This window comes from Marmota monax, unplaced genomic scaffold, assembly GCF_021218885.2.
Source record: "Marmota monax isolate L192 unplaced genomic scaffold, Marmota_monax_Labrador192_F-V1.1 WCK01_AAM20220418_F8-fsc00060, whole genome shotgun sequence".
Lineage (NCBI taxonomy): Eukaryota > Metazoa > Chordata > Mammalia > Rodentia > Sciuridae > Marmota > Marmota monax.
In genome coordinates, this window is record NW_026692826.1 from 326,298 (window position 1) to 350,191 (window position 23,894).

General features: G+C 35.0%; 1 protein-coding gene across 1 annotated transcript in view; it reads left to right on the forward strand.

The window, feature by feature from the left end:
- Cdh7 (cadherin 7) overlaps positions 1 to 23,894 on the forward strand; it is a 126,924-nt gene that overhangs the window by 84,924 nt on the left and 18,106 nt on the right. Inside the window, exons 8-11 of the mRNA XM_046448630.2 lie at positions 14,022 to 14,158; positions 15,147 to 15,268; positions 15,917 to 16,034; positions 19,430 to 19,681. Of these exons, the coding sequence (XP_046304586.1) occupies positions 14,022 to 14,158; positions 15,147 to 15,268; positions 15,917 to 16,034; positions 19,430 to 19,681 (629 nt within the window). The remainder of the gene's footprint in view (positions 1 to 14,021; positions 14,159 to 15,146; positions 15,269 to 15,916; positions 16,035 to 19,429; positions 19,682 to 23,894) is intronic.

The window sequence follows — 23,894 nt, forward strand, 5'->3', positions numbered from 1 at the left end:
CACTGGTATTTTTTGAGTGGCCAAGAAATATCATTTAGTTTCCCCAGTTTCTCTATAAGCCAGCAAAAAGGCAAAGTAACTTTGATGTGTGCTTAATCCCGGGTTTTTGAGATAATCAAATAATAAAGAGGAAGTTAATGATGCTTCTAAATTGTGAATCATGACAAACATTAGCAAGTATTATAATTTTACATCACTAGTATTATACTGTGTTTTCATGCCATTTTACTTTAAGGTCAGTAAAGTCGATGAAAGGAGACATATTTCATATGGAACTGTGTTGGGCATTTATATTGAAGATTGTTTGTATTCACATATATTCCAGTATGCAGACAATATTGCATAGTTTGATGGGTGTAATCATGTACAGCACAATCTTCTGAGGTGCAAGAAAAGCTATTTACAGATTGAGATGGAACATGAGTCTTAGCAATTGTGCACTCTGTGCTCCCTACACCTGCAGAATTAGTGTAGTACTTTGACAAATGGAAAGCAATGTTTGTTTTACTGTAATTAATTAAAATTAACCTAATAGTGTTTGAAGTATAAAACAGTCTAGGTTGTTGGATGATTAGTTTTGAAATTATTGGCATTCTTTGTAGAATAACACAGATTCAGCTTATGTCACTTAAGTCTGGAATATGTACTGTTTCATGAGGCAAAAGACTTGAATTGCAGGTAGAAACATATTTACTTGCCTCCATCAAGGCAAAATTGAGATACTCTTCATAAATGATCCCTGCTTGCACAGAATTTAAAAATCTATTTGCTTTACTAGGAATCAGCCAAAAGCTTTATGTGACTCTTCCATCTGCACCTCTTGTTTCTGAGAAAGAACCCTACGCCAGTTATACCATAACCTTGTCACACTTTACCACTGTCACCTTGTCATTTTGACTGTTCGCAAGTACAATAGTCATAGGTGGAAAGATTAAATAAACCTGGAGCCTGCTGTTGGCCAGAACATAACACTACTGAAAAATATGATACCTTCATTTTTATAAATATAGCTTTTTCTCCATTTACATAGCTTTTCTAGACCCCTATTTCATGTACACTTTGCTTTCCCTTTTTCCCAAATGGCAACTAAAACTAAGTCAAATCCAAAGGTGAAAATTATATGAAATTTGAAATTACTTTATTAAAAGCAAAAGTAGATATTTAAGTTGTGACTCTGCACCATGTACTGCCAGGAGAATAAGAAATTTGCTCCATTTGTGCAAAATGTATCAAAAAGCATTCCACTGTCTTTTAAAACTAATTAGAGCAAATTTTTAAAAATTTATATATATATATATATATATATATATATGTATATATATATATATATATATATATATATATATATGTGTGTGTGTATATACATGTGTGTGTGTGTGTGTGTATATATATATCCTATATACTGAAAAAAAAAGTTGATATTTGAGGGCAAGCATGTTTCTGGCTTAGTTTTTAAGTAGTTGTCTACCAGTTCAGGTAAATTTTGGCCCTGAATACTAAAATTAAGCTATACCTATCCAGCTTGCAGACAGATTGTGGTCTGTTTATTCTGATCTTTTTGAATGATAGAAACTTTACTCCTATTTCTCATCTAACATGGTAGGAACTCTAAGAGCAGCCTGGAGACCAGAGGACTCTAGACTCATTCTTTATGTCTACACTGGCCAACTGATCAATGGCTTGGCATATATTCATTAATAACAGCTGTGTAAGTCACTTGGGAAAAGCTGATAGGAAAAAAATAAATAAATTAAACATTCCCTCCAACCTCTACGAACTTACAATCTGGATGAAGTAACAAGATCCCACAAAAGTTGAACAATCTTAGGAGGAAAAAAAATACCAGTGCTATAGCATAGCAAATTGTGAGATGAATCCTGATTACCTGGTTTGTGTTCACTGGACACAAACCTTGGTTTGAAGGAGCAATATCATGAGCAAGGCATTATGGGATGGCAGGGTTTGGACAAGCTTAGAGGAAAGTATGTTTATGTTTTATTTAGCTATATCCTAAGAGCCCAGTGCTCAATTATGAAACCAGCAGAATAATTTCAATAGGCTACAGAGAAAACCCAGAGAACCGATGATAAAAATACCCAAGAATTTGAAATTCATATTACAAATCAAACCAGATGCAAAAAAGGGCAAGTGAAAAGTAACAGTCATCATTTCAGCATTTCTAACAATTTAAATATCCAAAACATAGTTAGGTAATATTTACCAATAGGTGCCTACTGTCTGTCCTCAGATAAAGTCATAAAATTGCACCAGAAAAGACAACATGAAGTACGGATAGTATGAACACATTTGGGGCATTGAATAATTCAGTGTGTATTTTTTAAGTAGCCTGTATGAATGCACATGTTCATTATTCTAAATAATTTATGAATATTTAGCTTTCTATAAGATATACAGAGAGTTAGTAATATATAGAAAATAGGGTTAACAAAAAATAGCTAGTTTAAAAAATAGCAGAAATCAATTCTGTGAAATAATATAAGTTGTGCTCTACTTCAAAATGTTCCTCATTTTAACACAATTACCACTCACTACAAATGTAAAATGAGAGTATATGTTCAGGCATAGTGAAAACAAAAAAAAATGTGCTTTTGTTAGATGAGTGCACTTATTATGCAGAGATAATTTTCAAAATGTGTTAAGTAGGAAATGTTTAATTTATTTGGGCCATTTTTCTTTTTTTTCATTATTTTGTTCAGAATCAAAATAGTGCTCTCAGCAAAGACTTTGGAGTAAACTTTTGGGAAGACTCCACATGAATGAATTTATTGAAAATTGGGTGTTTCCTGATTAGTCCTATAAGGTATTTTCAGTTCTAAAATACCTCTTGAAACATCAGGTTAGTAAAAGGACAGAGAAATCCATAATTGTTTTCATGTAAATCAAGAATTATATATGAGGTTGAAAGAAGGGTGCTCCTACTTATTTATTTTCTATTGTTCTGTTAGCATTGTTTAATTGCAATCAACAAAAATTGTTCATGATGAACTTTAAAAAAATTGGAATATATTGAAATAATGGGGTAAAAATCATAAAATCAAAGGACAAGGTCCATGTTTGGAGAATTGAGTAGAAAGGTTGCTCTATAAATATAAGTAGCAAGAATGAGCAGCATCTGGGTGCAAGGTGCAATAACTGGAGGAATTACCCTAATCTTTTTTCTGGTGGCCCTGTGTTTGAGAGTCACAATTCTTGAATAAGGGCTTTTTGGCCTATCAGGATATATGTGCCCAACTTTAACACAGAATCTTCTGGGTACCTTGATTGTTCTATCAAGACTGTATGAGATTGAGGTTTATATCCTCAAGGGAAAATTGGGTTGCTGTGGTCAAATGAAGGGGCGAGAATGCCAACAGGATATCTGCTATTATTATGTACAGACATTCAGTTTATTTTGAAGTAATTTGCTTCTCATTAAATCACTTTAAGGCAAACATTATTATTTTTTCACTACAAATAAACATGCTTGTGGTCACAGTTAACAAACATGGTTCCAGTACTTTAGTGAGACCTATACGAAACCTGGACAGAACTTATTGTATTACACCCAAATGCATGCCCACACACACCAGCCTCAAAATAGATTAAGGTTTTCATTTAAATGAATCAGCTGTTTCTCATGTTCATAATTGGCCACACTTATTATATTTTTCTTTCCCATTTTTGGTGTACGGAGGAGGCATTTGTGCTAACATAGCCCACTCACCAAATTAATAGCTGGTGATTAGAGTGTTACTTGTGAATATAAAGAAGACCATTTTAATTGATTTGATGACTTATCAAATAGCTTCAACAATAGTAGAAGGCATTTACCTAAAATTCATTTTGTAACAGATGTGCGGAACACTTAAGGTACACGGAGTTATAAGGTACTTTCCTGGCCCTTCTGATATTTAGCTGTAGAAGAGACCTTGTATGAAAACTCATAAACTACACAATTTTAAATCTGGAAATATGAAATGATTGCCACCCTTCCTCATTTTACAGATGAAGAATCCCAAACTACAAATAGTGAATAAAAATCTCCAAAAGGTAGAATAGTTTCCTGGTATGGGTGAAGATACTGACCTTGAATTCCAGGAGGTGTAGCTTAGAAGTATTTGGTAAAGCCCATGGATCTCTCATTCTGCAGGGTTCCTGAAAAAAACATGGCTTCCAGTGTCATAGGAAGGCTGTTCTATAATGCTAGTGGCTGGTCATCAAGCAATAATACTGTGAAAATAATTGGGAGGAAGGAAACCCAGTACAGGATGTCAACATGAGGAAAGGCACAGGCCTTGGGATATGCACATTTTCATTCATGGATCATCACAATTTCGGTTCATTAGTAATTTAGATAGCAGAACAGAGTGGAGAAAGAAATGATTGTAGGTGGGAGGGATTAAAGGCTCATTTCCTGGGAATGGATACTGGAAACATGGCCCAGATAGACATGTCTCTGAATCTTAGCTCTGCCAGCTACCCCTGGAGAGACACCAGAGTCCCATACTGAAGTACGACAATAAGAGTACCAGCTTGTGTTAGTTAGAAACTGTGTTTGGTAAGGAGCGATGAAGCTTAATACTAATGGCATACTGAGAAGTCTGGAGCTATGCTCTCCAGGACTGAAAATTGGCCAGAAAATGTCAATAGGGGCCTTGGCTTCTTTTATCAAACACTTTTTGTTTTGTTTTATTGTTTACCTTGGACTTACCAGATGGCTTCCAGATCTCATGCCACTATATTTATGTCTGAGATGAGAGAAATGGGAATGGACAAAATTCAAATACCATGAAAACTATTAACTGTCTTCCATTCTTATCTTTCATTGAGGTTCTACCCAACAACTTATTTTACATTTTATTTTATAAAATCTTAGGGAGAAGACACCACATCTACAAGGGAGGTTAGTAATGTAGCTTTTTGGCTAGTCACATGACTGACTCCAACAGAGGTGTGTTCTTTTAACAAGAGTTAAGGAAGATAAGGTATTAGGCATACACATAGATCTCTCTCCACTCATGACTATATATATATATATATATATATATATATATATATATATATATATATATATATAAACAAGGAAAATGGTGAACTATGTTCTACATACTCAATACATGCAGCAAATGTGAACTCTTAGAAGGTAGACTAGTTTAGGGGAAAGACTGATGAATCTGCTTTGACATATATTGAGCATGCACATGATAAGGTGCGGGCTTATAGAGCAGTTTACAAAGTTTTAGGAACAGATTTGAGGGTAGTTATCGAGATACAGAGCTGCCTAATAATGAGTTGATAGGACAGCTTAACTGCTGTTGCTGCAAAATTAGGACAGTGTTCTCTCTAATTGGCCATTCCAATGCACACTAAAGGGGGCTGAGTATTTCAGGATGTTAATCTGTAGAAGCTAGAGGCATCATTGTGAGTCCACACACCATTATAACACCAGAATTTGCATTGAAGTTAGGTTTCTGACTAGGAAAGCACCTGTCTTCCCACATCCAGCTCAGCCTCCAATTAACTAGGCAACAGCATTTCTCAGTGTCCAGGCCAGTGGTTGCAGAATTGCAAATGGTGTGCTCCTACAAATTTTTTGAGGGCCTGTCTTCTGGTTTGGTTCAGCCTGTTCTTCCAGATTCTACGGCAAAGATAAATTTCTTGTTCTGAAAAGGGCCCATGATTTTTCTTAACAAAGGGATTGTTTTCTCAGGCATCTTCCTATGTTAGATATAATGCCTCATCCCTCAGTTGTAATTTTTTACATCTATAGATGGATTGGTAGAAATACCTAGCCCTGTTGTTGCCTAAGGAGCACCAGGACTGTTCTGGAGTCTTTCCAAAGTCTCCCATCTCTTCTCAAGTCAGTACCTCATTCTTTCCCTCACACCTGCCCTTATTCCTTCCATTATACTTTACCACAGCAACTCCATGGAAGCCTCCAAAATAGGTATCACTTAGTTACTATTTTAAAAAATTACTTGTTTGTGCAGTGATTTCTTGAAATAGTGTCATTGCAGGTGCTTTAAAAAAATGACTAAATATATGAATGAATGAAAGGAAGACATAAAAATTATAATGTCACAAATTGCCAAATATATACACATACATGTAAATCACACACACACACACACAAACACACACACACACACAGCTAACTGTTTTATTCAGTGAGCTGTAAATGAGGATTAGAGCTATTAACAGCTAATATAATTTATAACTAGAAGTTTCAGGGTTTATAATTCGAAAATGATAATGATAAACATTTGGATGATAGAAACTTTGGTTTCCCATACTTTTAAAAATATATAGAGGTCTGGGTTATTTCTATATCCCTAAATGAATAGTGATTTTTCTGTGAGTTGAATAGTGATTTGAGTCTTTTAAGATATTAAATGAATTTTCAACTTAAATGTCTGCTATTCTAATGTGGGAATTTTGGAGATGATGGATAATTGAGGCTTTATTAATGGCTTTGGTCCTATGAAGAATCACAGGAACTCATTTAAATACGCATATGTCAAATTCAAAGTCTTCTGCCTTTAAGAATAAAAAAGCTCACTTTTATTTATTTATTTACTTATTTTTGCCATGCACAGTGGCACATACCTGTAATCCCATCAGCTTTAGCTTGAAAGGTTCAGGCAGGAGGATTGCAAGTTCAAAGCCAGCCTCAGCAATAGTGAGGTGCTAAGCAACTCAGTGAGACCCTGTCTCCAAACAAAATACAAAATAGGGCTGGGGATATGTCTCAGTGGTCAAATGCCCTTCAGTTCAATCCCAAGTACCAAAAAAAAAAAAAGGTCTTATTTTTTTCATGAAGATACAAGTACTAGTGATCAATGTCATAATTTAACAGAATCCACAACTGAAAATTTTAGTATTGGCTCAATCAATGCATAATTTCATGGGTATGAAGTTAGACTCCTCTTATCAAACATCAATATCAATCCTACTGTTATTGCTGGACAAAATGTATATGAAAGCATATATTTATACATGTGTATATTGGTTGCACATTTATCTATATGTAGTACATGTTGTGTATTTGTGTGTGTGTGTGTGTGTGTGTATATATATATATATATATATATATATATATATATATATATATTTGTACACACACAAATAATCCTACTCTAGGTATTATCAGGGATGAAATGATTAGATTATGAGACTTGTAACATAATCACTGGATTGATAATGTGAGTGGACTACATCGGTGGTAACTGTAGGCAGATGAATTGTGGCTAGAGGGAGGGGTCACTGCTTGCATGCCTTAAGAATTATATGTCTTGCCCCCTTCTCTCATTCTTCTTGCCTACCACCATGAGCTGATTAGCTTTCCTCCACCTGAACCCTTATGCCATGATGTTCCACCTCACCTGGGCTCAGAGTCATGGAAGTGGCCAAATCATGGACAAAAATAAACTTTTGCCCCTCTAAGCTCTTCTTGCAGGGTATTGTAGTTATAGCAACAGAAAGCTGACTAACAAAAATGATATTATTACACACCCTGAAAACATAAAAAGAGGATATGAGAACACTATGAGCAACTTCACTCCCATAAATCTTAACAATGTAGAGAAAATATGACAGTTCAGTTTAAATCAACCGATTTATCAAATAGGGTAAATTTTCAAAATCCACCCAACTTGAAATAGCATTTGTATTTAAACACTTTCTTAAAAAAAAATCCAACCCAGCTGGTTTCACTGTCAAATTCTACTAAGCATTTAATGAATAATTAATATCTAGTCTACACAATGTTTTCTACAAAATAGAAGAGGAGAGGCATCCCAATTTTTTCATGAGTCCAGCATTATGTTCAATAATCATATGATCATATCATTTGATGCCAAAAATATTTAGTGAAATTCAAAAATCATTTCTGGTTAAAAACAATGTTAGTAGTCATGCAGGGTTGCACACGCCTGTAATCCCAGCAGCTCAGGAGGCTGAGGCAGAAGGATTGTGAGTTTAAAGCCAGCCTCAGCAAAAGCCAGGCACTAAGTAACTCAGTGAGACCCTGTCTCAAAATAAAATACAAAATAGGGCTGGGGATGTGGCTCAGTGGTCAAGTGCCCTTGAGTTTAATCCCCATTAACCCCCTCATTTCCCCCCAAAATATGTTAATTACTAGGAATATAATACAGTCTTTATCACAATAAATACCATCTAAAATAAATTATGCCTAATATTAGAATCAATTCTTAACAAAGCAATATTTCCCCCACAATTAAAACAAGAATGCCCACTCAGCCTTATAGTCATCATATGGGAAGTGCTTTCCTGCACAATAAGGCAAGAACACGAATTAAATGTCATAACAACTGAAGGAAGAAGTAAAACTACCTTTATTCACAAAGATATCATCGTTTTCTACAAAAAACAATCCGAAGAAAAATTTTAAAAATCTCCTGATACAGGAAGGGATTTACTGACATTACAGGATGCAAAGTTGACATGAAAAATTAATTATATTTGATATATTCAAATTGTACTATTAGAAATGAATGACATAAAGATACCTAGAATTTACAACTGCAAAAATAAAATACACAGGTACAAATTTAACATAACCTATTTAGGATCTGTATCATGAAAAACAGACAAAGGAAAGCCTAGCAGACAGACACATGCTCTTCATGGTTTGGAAGACTCAATACAAGAAAATTGTCAGTTATTCCAAAATTAATTCATAGAATAAAGTAAATGTTGATCAAAATTCCAGAAGTTATTGATATAACTGTAGACAAACTGAACCTAAAGTTCACAGAAAATTCAAAGAATCTGGAATATTCAGATAATTCTAGAAATCAAGCATAATGGCAGGAAAATCAGTGTATCAGATTTCAAGATTCATTCTAGCTCCAATAACCAAAAAACTGTGGTATCTGCAAATTGAGGTGGTGCACATATCAATCAACGGGACAAAATAGATACTCTAGAAAGTAACGCACATAAATATGATCAGTTGGATTTTTGACAAATGTGCAGAGAAATTTAGGGGAAGATGATGGAGTTTTGAGGATATGACATGACAACTGGATAAGCGTATGTGCATATGGCCTAACTTTACATCTTACACAAAATTTAACTCACAATGGGTTGTATTTCTAATGTAAAATGAAAAATAATTAAAGTATTGAAAGAAAAAAATATATTCATTACACAGGGGTAGACATAAAGCTCTTAAACATGGCAACCAGAGCACCATCCTTGGAAGGAAGAGGAATAAGAAAAGGGAAAAGGGGAATGACAAGGAAAAGGGATATACACATAATACCTGTCATAATGTGTGTAATATGCATATTATATGATCATACATATAGATATATATGTAATATATAATAAATATCAATACACATTATATAAATAAATTAATATTTATGAATTTATCAGGATTAAAGTATTTCAAAGAAAATGAAAAGCAATTTATTGGGGAAAGTATATCACATTGCTAGCAAAGGTCTTGTATTAATTAAGTATGCATACAGAGCTCTCAAAACTTTGTACAATAGAAAAAAATAACCCAGTTAATAATGGGCAACCTATTTGAACATATATTTCCCAAAAGAGGGCCTGCATATGGCAGATAATCACAAGAAAATGTGGTCAGGGTAATTTATCATTAAGGAAATGTAAATTAGAAAGCACCATGTGGTGAGATGAATAACTAGTACTCTCATCTGTTTCTGATGGGAATGCAGATTGGAGAGGTATGTTTGAAAACATTTTGGCAGTTACCTATCAACATAGGACCCAGTGATCCTATGCCCTAGGGAAAAGATAATGTGTTGAAACAAAACTTGCACATGAATGTTTACAGTAGCTGTGTTTGCACATTGATACCAACCCAAATATATTTCAGTATATGAATGGGTAAACATGCTGGCATGCATTCATTTGATGGACTACTGCCCAACATTAAAAATGCATGGACATTTTAATTAAATAAATAACACAAACCATGGGCACAGCGTTCGTGAACCTCAGTCTTTACACTGAGTTAGAGAAGTCAGTCCTAAAAGATTGCTTTCTATGATTGCATTATACAATATTCTCAAAAGCATGAGATTATAGTGATGGGTGTTCTCCATGGACTACCAATGGGATGGTATGTACCTACAAAGAGACAGCACAAGGGAGCCTTGAGGTGATGGACACCACACTGTGGTGGTGATGCATGATAAGTGGTGCCTGCATGATCTATGCATGTGGTAAAATTCTCAGAACTGTACACCCCTCCCAAATTTTTTTCTTGTTACTTTAATATTAATGATAAAGTCATAATGTAGCTTGTGCTATTCGTTTTCCAAATTGTTTGAAGTGATGTAGGAATCTATAACTCCAGGTATCCTAGCTTCAAAAAAGCATGAATCAGTAATGAACATTGGAAAGATTCCTCAGTGCATGTGTCGTCCATGCCATTCACATTGCATCCAGGTGAATGAAACACTATGGAGATGAATCTTCCAGGCCTAGTCAGGCATTGGAGGGCTGCAGCCCCGCCAGCATTTGACTGCAACCTCCTGAGAAACCAAGAGCTAAAAGTGGCCCTACCAACACACTCCCAAATTCCTGACTCAACAAAAAAGAAAAAAACAAAAGATGTTAAATAGTCTTTCCTGTTTCAATCCAGCAATTTTGACTGCAGGAAGTACATATACATACATGGGAGCGATAGTAATCAGGACCAGGGATATATGACCTAGTGAGAAAGAAGTGAGGGATTGAAGGAAATGTGCTGGTATTAAAAATATGTCGTCTTCATCAGGATGCCGGAGGCAGGGTGCTGGAGTGGCAGGAGCAGGAATAGGGAGTCACATGCTTGAGTTTCGGCTTCAGTAGTACTGCATGGTAAAAGCTCTCGAGCTATGGGTGTGCTCTTAAGAATCTATGCCTGAATTGTGGTAGAGGAACATGTCATAGGAGTCAAGGAGACCCAGACAATGACAGCTCAGGGTGTAGTTGAATCAGTTGTTAATCATCATGCCTACACTATGTGTGTTTTTCTGTTTTGTTTTTTTTTCCTTAGTTTGTTTATTTAATTAATTGTCTTGAAATGAGAACTTTTGTCTTTCCCAACTAGAAAGACTGTTGGGGGACTGTGAAAATGATTATTATATTTTTAAAATTTTTTATTTGTTTTAATTAGTTGTACATGACAGTAGAATGCATTTATGCATTTGATATACATAGATGAGATATAATTTCTCATTTTTCTGAGTGTACATGTTGCAAATCGTATTGATCATACATACATACAGCAATATGTCTGTTCATTCTACTATCCTTCCTATCCCTACATCACCTCCCATCCCCTCCCTTCACTTCCCTCTACCTAATCTAAGGTAACACTACTATTCTCTAGTGCTCCCTGCCTTATTGTGAATTAGCATCCAGATATTAGAGAAAACATTTGGCCTTTGTTTTTTTTTTTTGGAATTGGCTTATTTCACTTAGCATGATGTTCTCTAACTCCATCCATTTATGGGCAAATGCCATAATTTCATTCTTCTTTAAAGCTGAGTAATATTCCATTGAATGAATACATATATATATATATATATATATATATATATATATATATATCACGTTTTATTTATCCATTCATCTATTGAAGGACACGTAGGTTGGTTCCATAGTCTAGCTATTGTGAACTGAGCTGCTATAAATATTGATGTGGCTGTGTCACTGCAGTATGCTGATTTTAAGTCCTTTGGATATAAACCAAGGAGTGGGATAGCTGAGTCAAATGGTGGTTCCATTCCAAGTTTTCTGAGGGTTCTCCCTACTGCTTTCCATAGTGGTTGTACCAATTTGCAGTCCCACTGGCAATGTATGAGTGTGCCTTTTCCTCCACATCCTCACCAACGTTTATCGTTGCCTGTATTTTTGATAATTGTCATTCTGAAAGGCGTGAGATGAAAGCTTACTGGTGTTTTGACTTGCATTTCTCTAATTGCTGGAGATGGTGAACACTTTTTCATATACTTGTTGATTGATTATATTTCTTCTTCTGTGAAGTGTCTGTTCATTTCCTTAGCCCATTTATTGATAGGGTTATTTGGTTTTTTTGGTTTTAAATTGTTTGAGTTCTTTATATATCTTAGAGATTAATGCATTATTGGAGGTGCACATGGTAAAAATTTTCTCCCAGTCAGTAGGCTCTTTTCTCACATTACTGATTGCTTCCTTTGCTGAGAAGAAGCTTTTTAATTTGAATTCATCACATTTCTTGATTTTACTTCTTGCGCATTAGGAGTCTTGTTAAGGAAGTCAGATCCTAGGTCGACATGGTAAAGATTTGGGCCTACTTTTACTTCTATTAGGCCCAGGGTCTTTGTTCTAGTGCCTAAGTCTTTGATCCATTTGGAGGTGATTTTTGTGCAGGGTGAGAGAGAGAGGTTTAATTTCATTTTGCTACATATAGATTTCTAGTTTTGCCAGCATCATTTGTTGAACAGGCTACGTTTTCTCCAGTGAATGTTTTTGGCACCTTTGTCTAGTATGACATAACCATATTTATGTGGGTTTGTCTCTGTGTCCTCTATTCTGTACTGTTGGTCTACAAGTCTATTTTGATGCCAATACCATGGTGTTTTTCTTACTATACCTCTGTAGTTTAAGATCTGCTATTGTGATGCCTTCTCCTTCACTTTTCTTGCTACAGATTGCTTTGGCTATTCTGGGTTTCTTCTTTTTAAAAAATATATTTTATGATTGCTTTTTCTATTTCTATGAAGAATGTCTTAAATATCTTAATAGGAATTGCACTAAATCTGTAAAACACTTTTGGTAGTATGGCTATTTTGAAAATATTAATTCCGCTTATCCAGGAACATGGGAGATCTTTCCATCTTCTGAGGTTTTCTTCAATTTCTTTCTTTAGTGTTCTGTAGTTTTCATTGCAGAGGTCTTCCACCTCTTTTATTAGATTGATTCCCAGATATTATATTTATATTTTTTGAGGCTCTTGTGAATGGGGTAGTTTCCCTAATTTCTCTTTCAGTGGATTCATCACTGCTGTATAGGAATGCATTTAACTTATAGGTGTTGATTTTATATCCTACTACTTTGCTGAATTTGTTTATTGATTCTAGAAGTTTTCTGGTGGAATTTTTTGGATCCTCTAGATATAGAATCATGTCATCAGCAAATTGAGATAGTTTGAGTTCTTCTTTATCTATTTGTATCCCTTTAATTTCTTTCTTCTAATTGCTCTGGCTAGATTATCAAGAATGATGTTGAATAGAGACAACCATTATTTTTTAGGGAAAAAGTAACATGGGATAAGAATACAAGTGAAACAGTAGGTTTTCACTAATATTTAGGTTGCAGATGCAATTTTAGGGGTTCTACTTGGAAATGCCTTTGGCACCCTGATCAAGACGATGAGATATAAAATGGTGAGAGATAAAATAAATAATGATCAGGTTGTTGTTATAAAAAAAAAGAAGTTAATAAATATATGCAAATGGCGAGTTGTCTATATATGTTGTATTCCAGAGGGACCTAGAGCCATGGCCAGTGCCACTATCTCTTTTCAATATTTTTCAAGAGCATAATAATAGAAATAATGAATTCGAAGTTATAACCATATACCCAAAGCCACTGTAAAAATAATTATATTGTGGTATGTATTTTTTTTCATTTTTTGTATTTATTCTTTTTAGATATACATGACAGTAGAGTGTATTTTGACATATTATACATACTTGGAGTATGAATTATTCTAATTAGGATCCCAATCTTGTGATTGTACATGAAGTTGTGGTGTGTGGTTTAAACTCTTTGCTAGAAAAGCAAAAATATTACAGACACACAAGACATGAGCCAAGGGCTATGTGAGAGAATTTTTAAAGACGACATAGATTTATGTTACTAACATGAAGTAACATGATCATGGAGTCAGCAGGATTTAGTGATTAGTTATGAAATTAATGAAATAATTTTAGCAAAGCATCATCAAACATAAATGTTATTTAATTACTTATTTGCTTTTAATTTCCAATTAGGTATTCAATTGACAGAAACACAGATTTGGAGAGATACTTTAATATTGATGCCAACAGTGGAGTTATTACTACTGCCAAATCTTTGGATCGAGAGACAAATGCAATTCATAACATCACAGTTCTTGCAATGGAGAGCCGTAAGTTGTTACGTCTAAAATTAACTGAGGATAGAGGAGAATGAGGGTGGAGGACAGGTTGCTGAAGACTACATCACAAACTTGAATCATCATAGTTATTTAATCAAGTTGACCAAAAATGAAAAAATTCAAAACTTTCAAGCTGTAAAACATTTGTGTTCACTAGAGATATTTGCTAATACTTACAAATATGTAAAATATTAATGACATATATTTTCTAATATTTAAAAATTTAGTGAAAAGACAGCACTATAAGATAATGGGCCTGAATGAACTTTAAAAGTCCTCTTGCTTTGGGGTCACAGTTCATACATTTCATTCATGCTGGTAGGGAATTGGAGAAGTAACTTACCATAATTAGTAAATTGATCTGTACACCAAGAAACCTACTTTTGAATATTTTGACAACCAATTGTAGTTCCTGATCAGAAAAAAAATGTAAAAACTATATCCATATTATATATATTAGCTAATGCATATGCACATTTTGTACTGTGTATGTAATATAAATTTATAGTCAATTAAAGATAATCTCTAGGTTCAAATAAAATCAAATTTCATGGTTTGCTGTTCATTCTTCTTTCAATATTTTCCTTTTTGGTGACTACACACACACACACACAAGCACATATATACACGCCATATAAATATACACTGTGTACATACATAGATTACCACATACATATATGCACACACCCATTTGCATGTATTCATATATGCATATATGCCTGAAGGTGTGTATATATATATATACACATAAATTAACACATACATATTTGGATCAGATTATCTGTGGCTCCCTTTAAAGAATGTAGAATTAGAAGTATAAATTTCATTTAAGTCGTATGCTTCAGAGATGCAAATATTTTTGCCTTATTTTTAATGTTAAGTGTTTTTGCTAGTTTTCTGTGGACATTCCCTGAGAAAATTAGCAGAATAGCAGCTTTTCTTTCAGAGTAAATGGTGACACATTTTTCTCATTTATTAGAGAATCCATCCCAGGTAGGAAGAGGCTACGTGGCCATCACTATACTAGACATTAATGACAACGCCCCCGAATTCGCCATGGACTACGAAACCACCGTCTGTGAAAATGCCCAGCCAGGGCAGGTAAGAGGCTTGAAGACCTTGCTTCTTGTTTGTGGTTTCTTTAGGAACACCCAGCAGCAGTGCCTTTGAAATCTCCCAGCTTTAAGATAACATATCATCCGCATGTTTCAGCAAAACTAATGCTTTGATGTGCAGCATAAACTAATATGAAAGGAACATTCAAATTCTGGTTTAATTGGGTGACCACAGTTCCTCAGGAAGAAAAGGTAAACTTTATAAAAGCCCCGCTCAATGGTTATGGGTTTCAGCTCCTTTAAGGAGAAATATAGCATATTAAGCTGGATTGGGCTGTTCCCCACATTATACGGCAGAGTTTAAGAACCTTGAAGTTCTGAGAATGGAGTGCAGTTCAGTCACAGTCAATGTTCTGTGTTCACATCGTTGTGATGTTTACTGGGATGTCTAATCAATTGGTGCGGCTCATTGCTGAGGTTTAGGAAAAGAAGTTCAAACACACACTTTGAAAAGGCTGTGGTCTGTTTTTCAGGGCCCTTTATAGATTGGGTTCACACAGGTATATCTGCTGGTTCCCCCAGCTCATTCGGGAAGATGACATTTATTATGATCTGTAACACTGCTCTGTCCTGCCTCAACAAATGTAGCAGAGCACACCAGTGTGCTTCCCTGCCTTCCGTTTTCTATTTCTAGGTTATCCAGAAGATCAGTGCAGTTGACAAAGATGAGCCATCCAATGGACACCAGTTTTACTTCAGCTTAACAACGGATGCCACAAATAACCACAACTTTTCGTTGAAGGATAACAAAGGTAAGGTGTTATTGTCGCTAGCAGAGGTAGTGGCAGACTCACTAAGCAAGTGATTTTTTCTCCTGCAGGAATGCAGCTCATGGATTCTTTTTTTTTTTTTTTAACAGCAAGGACATTAATTAAAGGGCAATGAGCTCCTCGAGTAATTTTTATCTATAGATCTGCTGCCACAAGGGAGAAGCTGCTATTTAAATCATTTTAGTCCTAAAGCCAAAGGGGAAAAGTGAAATCTATTTTTCTTTCTTTTCTTGTAGACATGTGCTTCCTTATTTGTATACCATGCTTTTATCCAAATGATCTGATATACTGAGGGCCAGCTAACTGCCTTAACAAGGACTATGCAGCATAGATACAAATTGAGTCAGGGGAAAATAACCAGACCTTGCACATTTCCACCTAGATCAACTTTGGTTTAATGCTTTCTTCAATAACATCTGTTATTCTTTTGTTTTTACATAAATATAAAGATGTTCCATGAAGATAATAATAATATGTTCATCATGCTAGTCACATAAAGCATAAAAAAATTAAAGAACTTACCATGACAAATCATGCTTCCTTGCTTCAGAGGTAACCACTCTTAGCCATTTCATAAGTGTTATTTTTAAAATATTTTACAAAACCTGACTTCGCTTAATAATATATTTTGACAACTATAGGAACTTTTAAAGGAAGCATGTGATTATGCTTATCTGGTATCTAATTACAGATTTATATCTTGGGTTTCTGAGGGAAAAAATAAGAAGCAGGTTTTCTAGTCAAGTACAGGCTTAACTGGAAGGACTTGCTTTCAAAAGATGGATATTATGAGAACTTTTGCTGCAAGCCACAACCTTTTCTGCAGAAAATCCAAACTTAGCCTCAAAAATTCAATCTGAAAATAATAATTTTCCAGATACCAATCTCAATTTCATGAGAACACTCCATTTCCCTTTAGTCATAAATGAAAGAGCATTCTCTGTCTGTAATCCCAAACTCTCTGACTTAATCATCATTGGAAAGCCTCATTCTCGGGTTTGGAGGCTTCCAGTACAAAGGCAGATGGGGAAAAACACGGCCTTCACAAGGAGAATGTGAACACATCCCCCACGTGTCACCATCCAATGCCACCACGATTCTGTGGAGCTCAAGCACAAACATAACTGGATTTATGGGACATCATGCCACACAGTTGAAAGTGTCCCTACATTAACTACATCAAGCCCAGAATCCCCCAGCCTGTATCACAAAGAAAGACATCCAAGTGGAGAGAAAATCAGCCCTTACGTTCTTTTCCATCTTGGGGAGCATGCTGACCATAGGGTTCTCTTTTCCCATGGTAGAAATTTCAGCTTGTGCTTCTTAATCAATTGTGTATGTGTGTGCATGTGTGCGTCTGCATGTGTGCATGTGTGCTTTTGATGTGTCAGATTACAAATCGACAACTTTATAAAACTTTTCTGTATCAAATGCTAAACACAAATACTATCTGAGTCAAATTTATAATAAGACCTGTGTATTAATATATTAAGTGTATAAGGACATGTACAATATAAATCCCTCAACTTTTCAGGGAGTACCATATCAAATTTTTTCTTGTTTGTTTGTTTGTTTGTTTCCTAATACTGGAGATTTAACACCCAGAGACAAGCTATACCCACAGCACTTTTAATTTTTGTTTCTATTTTGAGACATATTCATTTAAAAAAAATATGGTCTCAAAATTATGGCCATATCTTTTAAAATAATAGATTTGTTTATATAAAAAACCACCAGAGGGAATATGATAATCAAATACTTTTATTTCTTTATCATCTATAATTGTAGTAAATATCTTTTATGAAATGTAAGGTGAGCCTATTGTTTTGTGCTGTTTGAGATAGAAAGGACATCAGTTTGCTGTTTCACTTGAGTATTATTAATGTGTGTGTGTGTGTGTGTGTGTGTGTTTGCACCTACTCATGCAGTACTAAGGGTTCATCCCAGGCACTTTACCACTGAGTTGCAACCCTAAGTCCTTTTTATTTATTTATATGTGTGTGCATTTTTGATTCAGGGTCTTGCTAAGTTATACAGGCTAGCCTCAAGCTTGCAATCCTCCTTTATTAGCCTCTTAAGTAGCTGGGATTAGAGATGACTGCCACTTTACCTAACCCAACTATTGCTAATTGGTTTCTGTTAGCATTGGATAAGCATATATTTAACTTTTTGGAAGAATATATATATAGACACTCAGATAAACACATAACACTGTATATGTACATCCTTTTACATGTTTCTCTATATATTCTTTATATACATAGTCTATATACTTTCATACATATGTGAATATATATTTATGTGTGTGTGTATATATGTGTATATATACACACACACACACACACACACACACATATACACACTGGATAAAACTATGGTCCTGATTTCCCTTCTTTTGCTTTAAATTTTTATTAGTTACTATAAATTCTGAGAACCCCATAAATTCTATAATTAGTTAATTAAGACAATTTATCTGGAGAAATTGCTAACAAATTAAAAAATCCATTTCTGATATAGAAATCACAGCATGTCATATAAACATATTGATGACTTTTTAAATATTTATAATTACTATAATGTTTAGATGAAATAGAATACCGAATATAAATTAAACAAAAATGACTTAAGTTATCACTGACAACATATTTTATTACATGCAGTTTAAGGAGGTAGACGTATCTATGAATATTTTAAAAAGAAAACAGTACAATAATTTCCCTACTGAATACCCACACATAGTCCTGTGCTATGTGCTGACACTTCAGTTGGTGGTGGGCCATATCCATGATGGCTATGTGACAGTGGTCCCATCATATAATATCTCCTAGTGATGTTGCAGCTTTCTCAGTTTGGGTGAGCATGCCATGATGCTCCCCTAAGGATAAAATGACCTGATGTATTTCCCAGAATACATTCTGTGTTAAGCAAATAACTATTCTATATTGAATTTTAATAAAGCCACAGTAGCTTATTTTACTTTTTTCTATATTGAGCTTGGAACTTGTGAAGAAAGGATGGATTGGAAATTTCAGTCATGCCTCATGGTGCTGCTGCAAAAAATACTTAACCTGTTAGGTTTCCACCTTCACTCTAAAAATACATGGTTTGAGATGTTGCACAATTGTAGGTAGACTTTTATTGTGTAGAATAGCAGATTATGTGTGGGATAACATAAATGTCTTAAAGGTGTTATACTGGAAGGATGTCTCTCTATCCAAACGAATTCAGAGAGTTTTTGAGCAATGGTCTGAAATCAGGAGCTTGCTCTACTTGAGGACTGACACAGACAGAGGGACCCAAGGTTAGGCAAGAAGGAGTCCACCGGGAGCCTCTGTCTCACCTGCAACCTGACCACTATCTGACCTTCTTTACCCTAGACAACACGGCCTCCATACTCACCAGAAGGAACGGCTTCCGGAGACAAGAGCAGTCGGTGTACTACCTGCCCATCTTCATCGTGGACAGTGGGTCCCCGTCTCTCAGCAGCACCAACACGCTCACCATCCGCGTCTGTGACTGCGACGCCGACGGCGTAGCCCAGACCTGCAACGCCGAGGCCTACGTCCTGCCTGCTGGTCTCAGCACGGGAGCCCTGGTGGCCATCCTGGCCTGCGTCCTGACCTTGCTGGGTGGGTACTCTGCGCGGTGCCTGCTCCACAACAGCAGTGACACGGCGCCAGGGCTTTGCTCTGCTGCTTTCTGTCCCTTCAGAGTGTCCGCTTAAGCACATATTCAAACACTTTACCAGATGGGGTTTCACTCACTCAATGAAACTCCCTAGCTGGCCGCACTGGACACCATGTATTTAAAGCATAATGCAAGGAAAAAAATCAATTGCATTTTCAAAACAACAGTGGAGATCTATGCCTCATGCTTGAAATGGATACTTTTCAAGATTTTTATTTTAAATTCACCTTATCCCACTTACATGCTTTAAAATATTCACAGAAGAAACACGCTAGACCAAAAGGAACATTTCTGTATTGTTTTTATAATATGCTTATTTTAGAAATTATGTCCTTATAGGCAACTTTTTAAAAGATATTTCAAGAGGCTTTCTTAAATTGTTTGTAAATTTTAAAAAGATTGATATTTCAGCAATTCAAATATTATAAGAATTATTAGAATATTTAATTGTACTTTTTCATGAATATTTTATTATTGGGTTTAATTAGATTTATAACTCACATTAAAATTTCAGTTGCATAAAAGATTGTGCAGCATCCTTTTAAAAATTGGGAGACTTCCAACATGGCCATTGTATAATGGGTTCATTCCAACACAGCTCTTCTTTACAACATCACTTCCTACAACAAAGACAACAAACATTTAATATTGCACCCGAAATTGTGCTTTGTATTTTCTTGAGGTTTAATACAATTACTGAATCCATTTATAGCATGTTTTTTTCAAAAGCGTCATTTATAATGGAAGTCAGCATTGTGTAATGCCAAAAAAAAAAAACTATATTTGTGGAGTTAGGCAAAACCAGTTTCTATTTTTTCCTCCATCATATGGGATTTCTCCATGTTAGTTCGCTGTAGCAAGGTTCCTATTCAAAAAGCAGGACATAATAGAACTAGTCTCACAAGGTTGTTGTGGAAACTAAATGAGATGATTCATATAAAGAATAGAATGTCTACAGCACAGTGAATATTCAATCTATTTTAAGTATTATTGATGAAGCAAACATCCTCACTCTATTAACCGAACTAAGACCTAGTTACTAATACATTGCAAACAGTCTCATAAAAATGGCAGTTATTATCTTTAATAAACTTCAGCTAAACAAATAAATCTGGAAGAAAATAATTAAGCTAGTTTTTTTTTTTTTCACAAAGTTTCACACAGGTGGCAAAAACTTTCAGAAATTCATTAGAAATGGCAAGTAATTCCCAGTTAAAGTTGATTATAGAATATAAGTCACTGAAGTAAATTTGAAAACAACAGCAAAATAAGAAGCCATTGCAAACTATTTTTATTGCTCTACTGGGTTCTAAAATGTAATAATAAAGATGTAAATTGCATATTTACTTATAGTAGCTGAATAAATGCATAAAATATTTTTTAAATCCCTGTCATAGTTAAAATGACAATGTCTTTAGCTTGAAGTACAGTCAGGAAAAAAAAAAAAGAGCATAGTACATGGTGCATGGAGTGCTGTTTAAACTGAACCAGTTTGTTAGAAACATCATACGATACACTGCACTTAAAAGGAATAAGATAAAGCTGCACGTGCCCCCCAAATTAATTTTCACCAGTAGAGAATTGACTTTTGATTTTTTTCCTTTTAGTTATAAATGGATACAATACCTTTATTTTATTTGTTTACTTTTATGTAGTGCCAAGGATCAAACCCAGTGCCTCATGCATGCTAACCCAGTGCTCTGCTACTGAGCCACAACCCCAGCCCAACTTTTGATTTTTTAAAAGGCTGTCTCTCTGATGAAGCTTGCTGCACTTTCAGTAAAGATTTTCACACAAGACTTTGTGGTTTCTTGCAATTGAGGTTGCTTGAAAATTCTAGTTAGCTGAGAATCATCGAGCTATTACTAAAAATATCTAAAATAGAATTTTATTATATTTTAGTCCTAGATATATTGTATATGTGTTAGTGTCTATAGGCATACACATAGGATTGGGAGATTTCTTCAAAATGTAGGCAAGTGTGACTCAGCTTTCTGTTAAATTTGAGCATATTACTTAAGTGTTAGGCAATTAGAAACCCCACTTCTACTTTTAAGGATCAAACTTTAAACTTTGGCTTTTTTTTTCATTTCTACAAGTCTATGAAATGTAAGTTAAAGCAGAGCCTTATTGTGCTGAAAAGCAGTTTTGAAATAGGGGCTTCCATTTCTGTAGTAATGCAGTACAATGAGCAGTCTCTTCAAATGCCAGCTCAGAATCATAATCACTTTATACTCATAACTTGGTGGGAACAAATAATCATGGCTTGTGCACTCTTTTGGCTCTGTCTTCACTATTATGGTCTGGATTTTGATATAACAGGCTCTGAAGCCAGTGAAATTGTGTATCCTCAGGGGGGTATAGATAGAGTACACAGCCTGGCAGCCACTTGATTTCTAGGGTACAAATGGCTCATTCTTTACAACACTTCAAAAGGTGGTGTGAATCTTATTTCTAGACACTAGGTATCAGGATTGGTAACTCAATTTTCTGAACAAATGTTCCAAGAAAAAAATGAAGGGGAGGAATTGGGAATGGTGAGAAATAATTAGATCATCAAGTTCAGTTAAGGATGAAAGTATAAAAGCCATTTTTGGAGACTTTAAAAAACACGCTTTACTACATGTCAGGTTTGGATTCAGTTATGTGACAAATTAACGTGACTGTAGCCTGACACAGGGTGATATACTGAATGTTAGCACTAGAAAGAATCCTTGAAATTGATTCCAGCCCAAACTTCTGCATTTTACATAGGGGGCAATTGAGGGATAATGAGGAAGAGAATTTGCAAGATTTCATATAACAAGGTCAGGGCTATGATGGGATAAGATGCTAGGTCTCCTTATTCTCAATCACTGCTTTTGGATTAAACCACCAAGGAGATAAACCCTGAAAATACAAAAATTGTTACTCAAATATAGACTTTTCTTTCTTGAGATTTGAAATGCATGTTATTTGAAGTTAGACTTGTCAGTCTTCATGTCCATCTCTATTTTTCTAACTTTGTGGCTGAATTTTTCTCTGACTTCCCTTCCTTCCTTCCTTCCTTCCTTCCTTCCTTCCTTCCTTCCTTCCTTTCTTATTTATTTATTTATTTATTTGTTGGGCAGTAGGTTTATTTAAGCTTCAGCAGTCCCAGGACTCTAACACAGAAAACTCTCTGGAACTTGGGTCTGGAAATTCTTTGAGATTTATACTCAGTGTGTGATTATAACAGTTACTTTTTGTCCACATACTGAGGTTGGACAGAGTTTACACCAAGAAAATAAAGATAGTATCTTTCTTTACAGCAAGCTTTCTAATTAGGTATATATGACAGCAGAATGCATATAAATTAATTGTACACAAACGGAGCACAACTTCTCATTTCTCTGGTTGTGCACAGTGTAGAGTTACACCATATGCACAGTTATATATGTATCTAGGGTAATGATGTCCATCTCATTCCGCCATCTTTCCTGCCCCAATACTCCATTACTCTGACCTCTCTCTAATTTATTTGCTCTTCAGTTCTCCAAATGAAAGAGATGATTAAAAAAAATAGAATGTGGGTTTCCTTTGTCTATAGTGAGTACAACTTGAATGTGGGACAAAATCACCAGATTCAAATTTCATGATGAAGTCATCAAATGTTCTTAATGCAAAAAATTATCATCAATATCTGACAAGATGCTCTGATATTCTAAAGCTTGAGTAAAAAGCATGTCACATGAGTAACAACAATACCAATTTATTTATGCATTTTTATCATAGTTAAATTTTTATTTGTTGACATATACAATTATTTTTCCTCTAGGCTAAAAGTGCTTTAAAGAAAAATTTTCTATGAATGACTGACAAATAAAATTATTAACTTGGTAACTTTTTAAGAAATTAAGAGAAAGAATTTCAACTGCTTCAGATTAAAACAGGTTTCAGTGTTAAATATCACACATCTATTTGGAGAATATTACAGCTAGTTTCTTACTTTGCACAAAGAAGCCTCTTTGTGCCACTGAATTTACTAAATGAAGTTTGGGATTTTTCCCTATTTGGAGCTTAAGTTCCAGGTAATTGAAGTCTTGGAGCATTTCTTGAAGCTCTTTGCTCATCAGACGCTTTGGGATTAGTTAAACCAGCCTGGCTTCATAAACTCAGGCTTAATGAGGAGTTTGT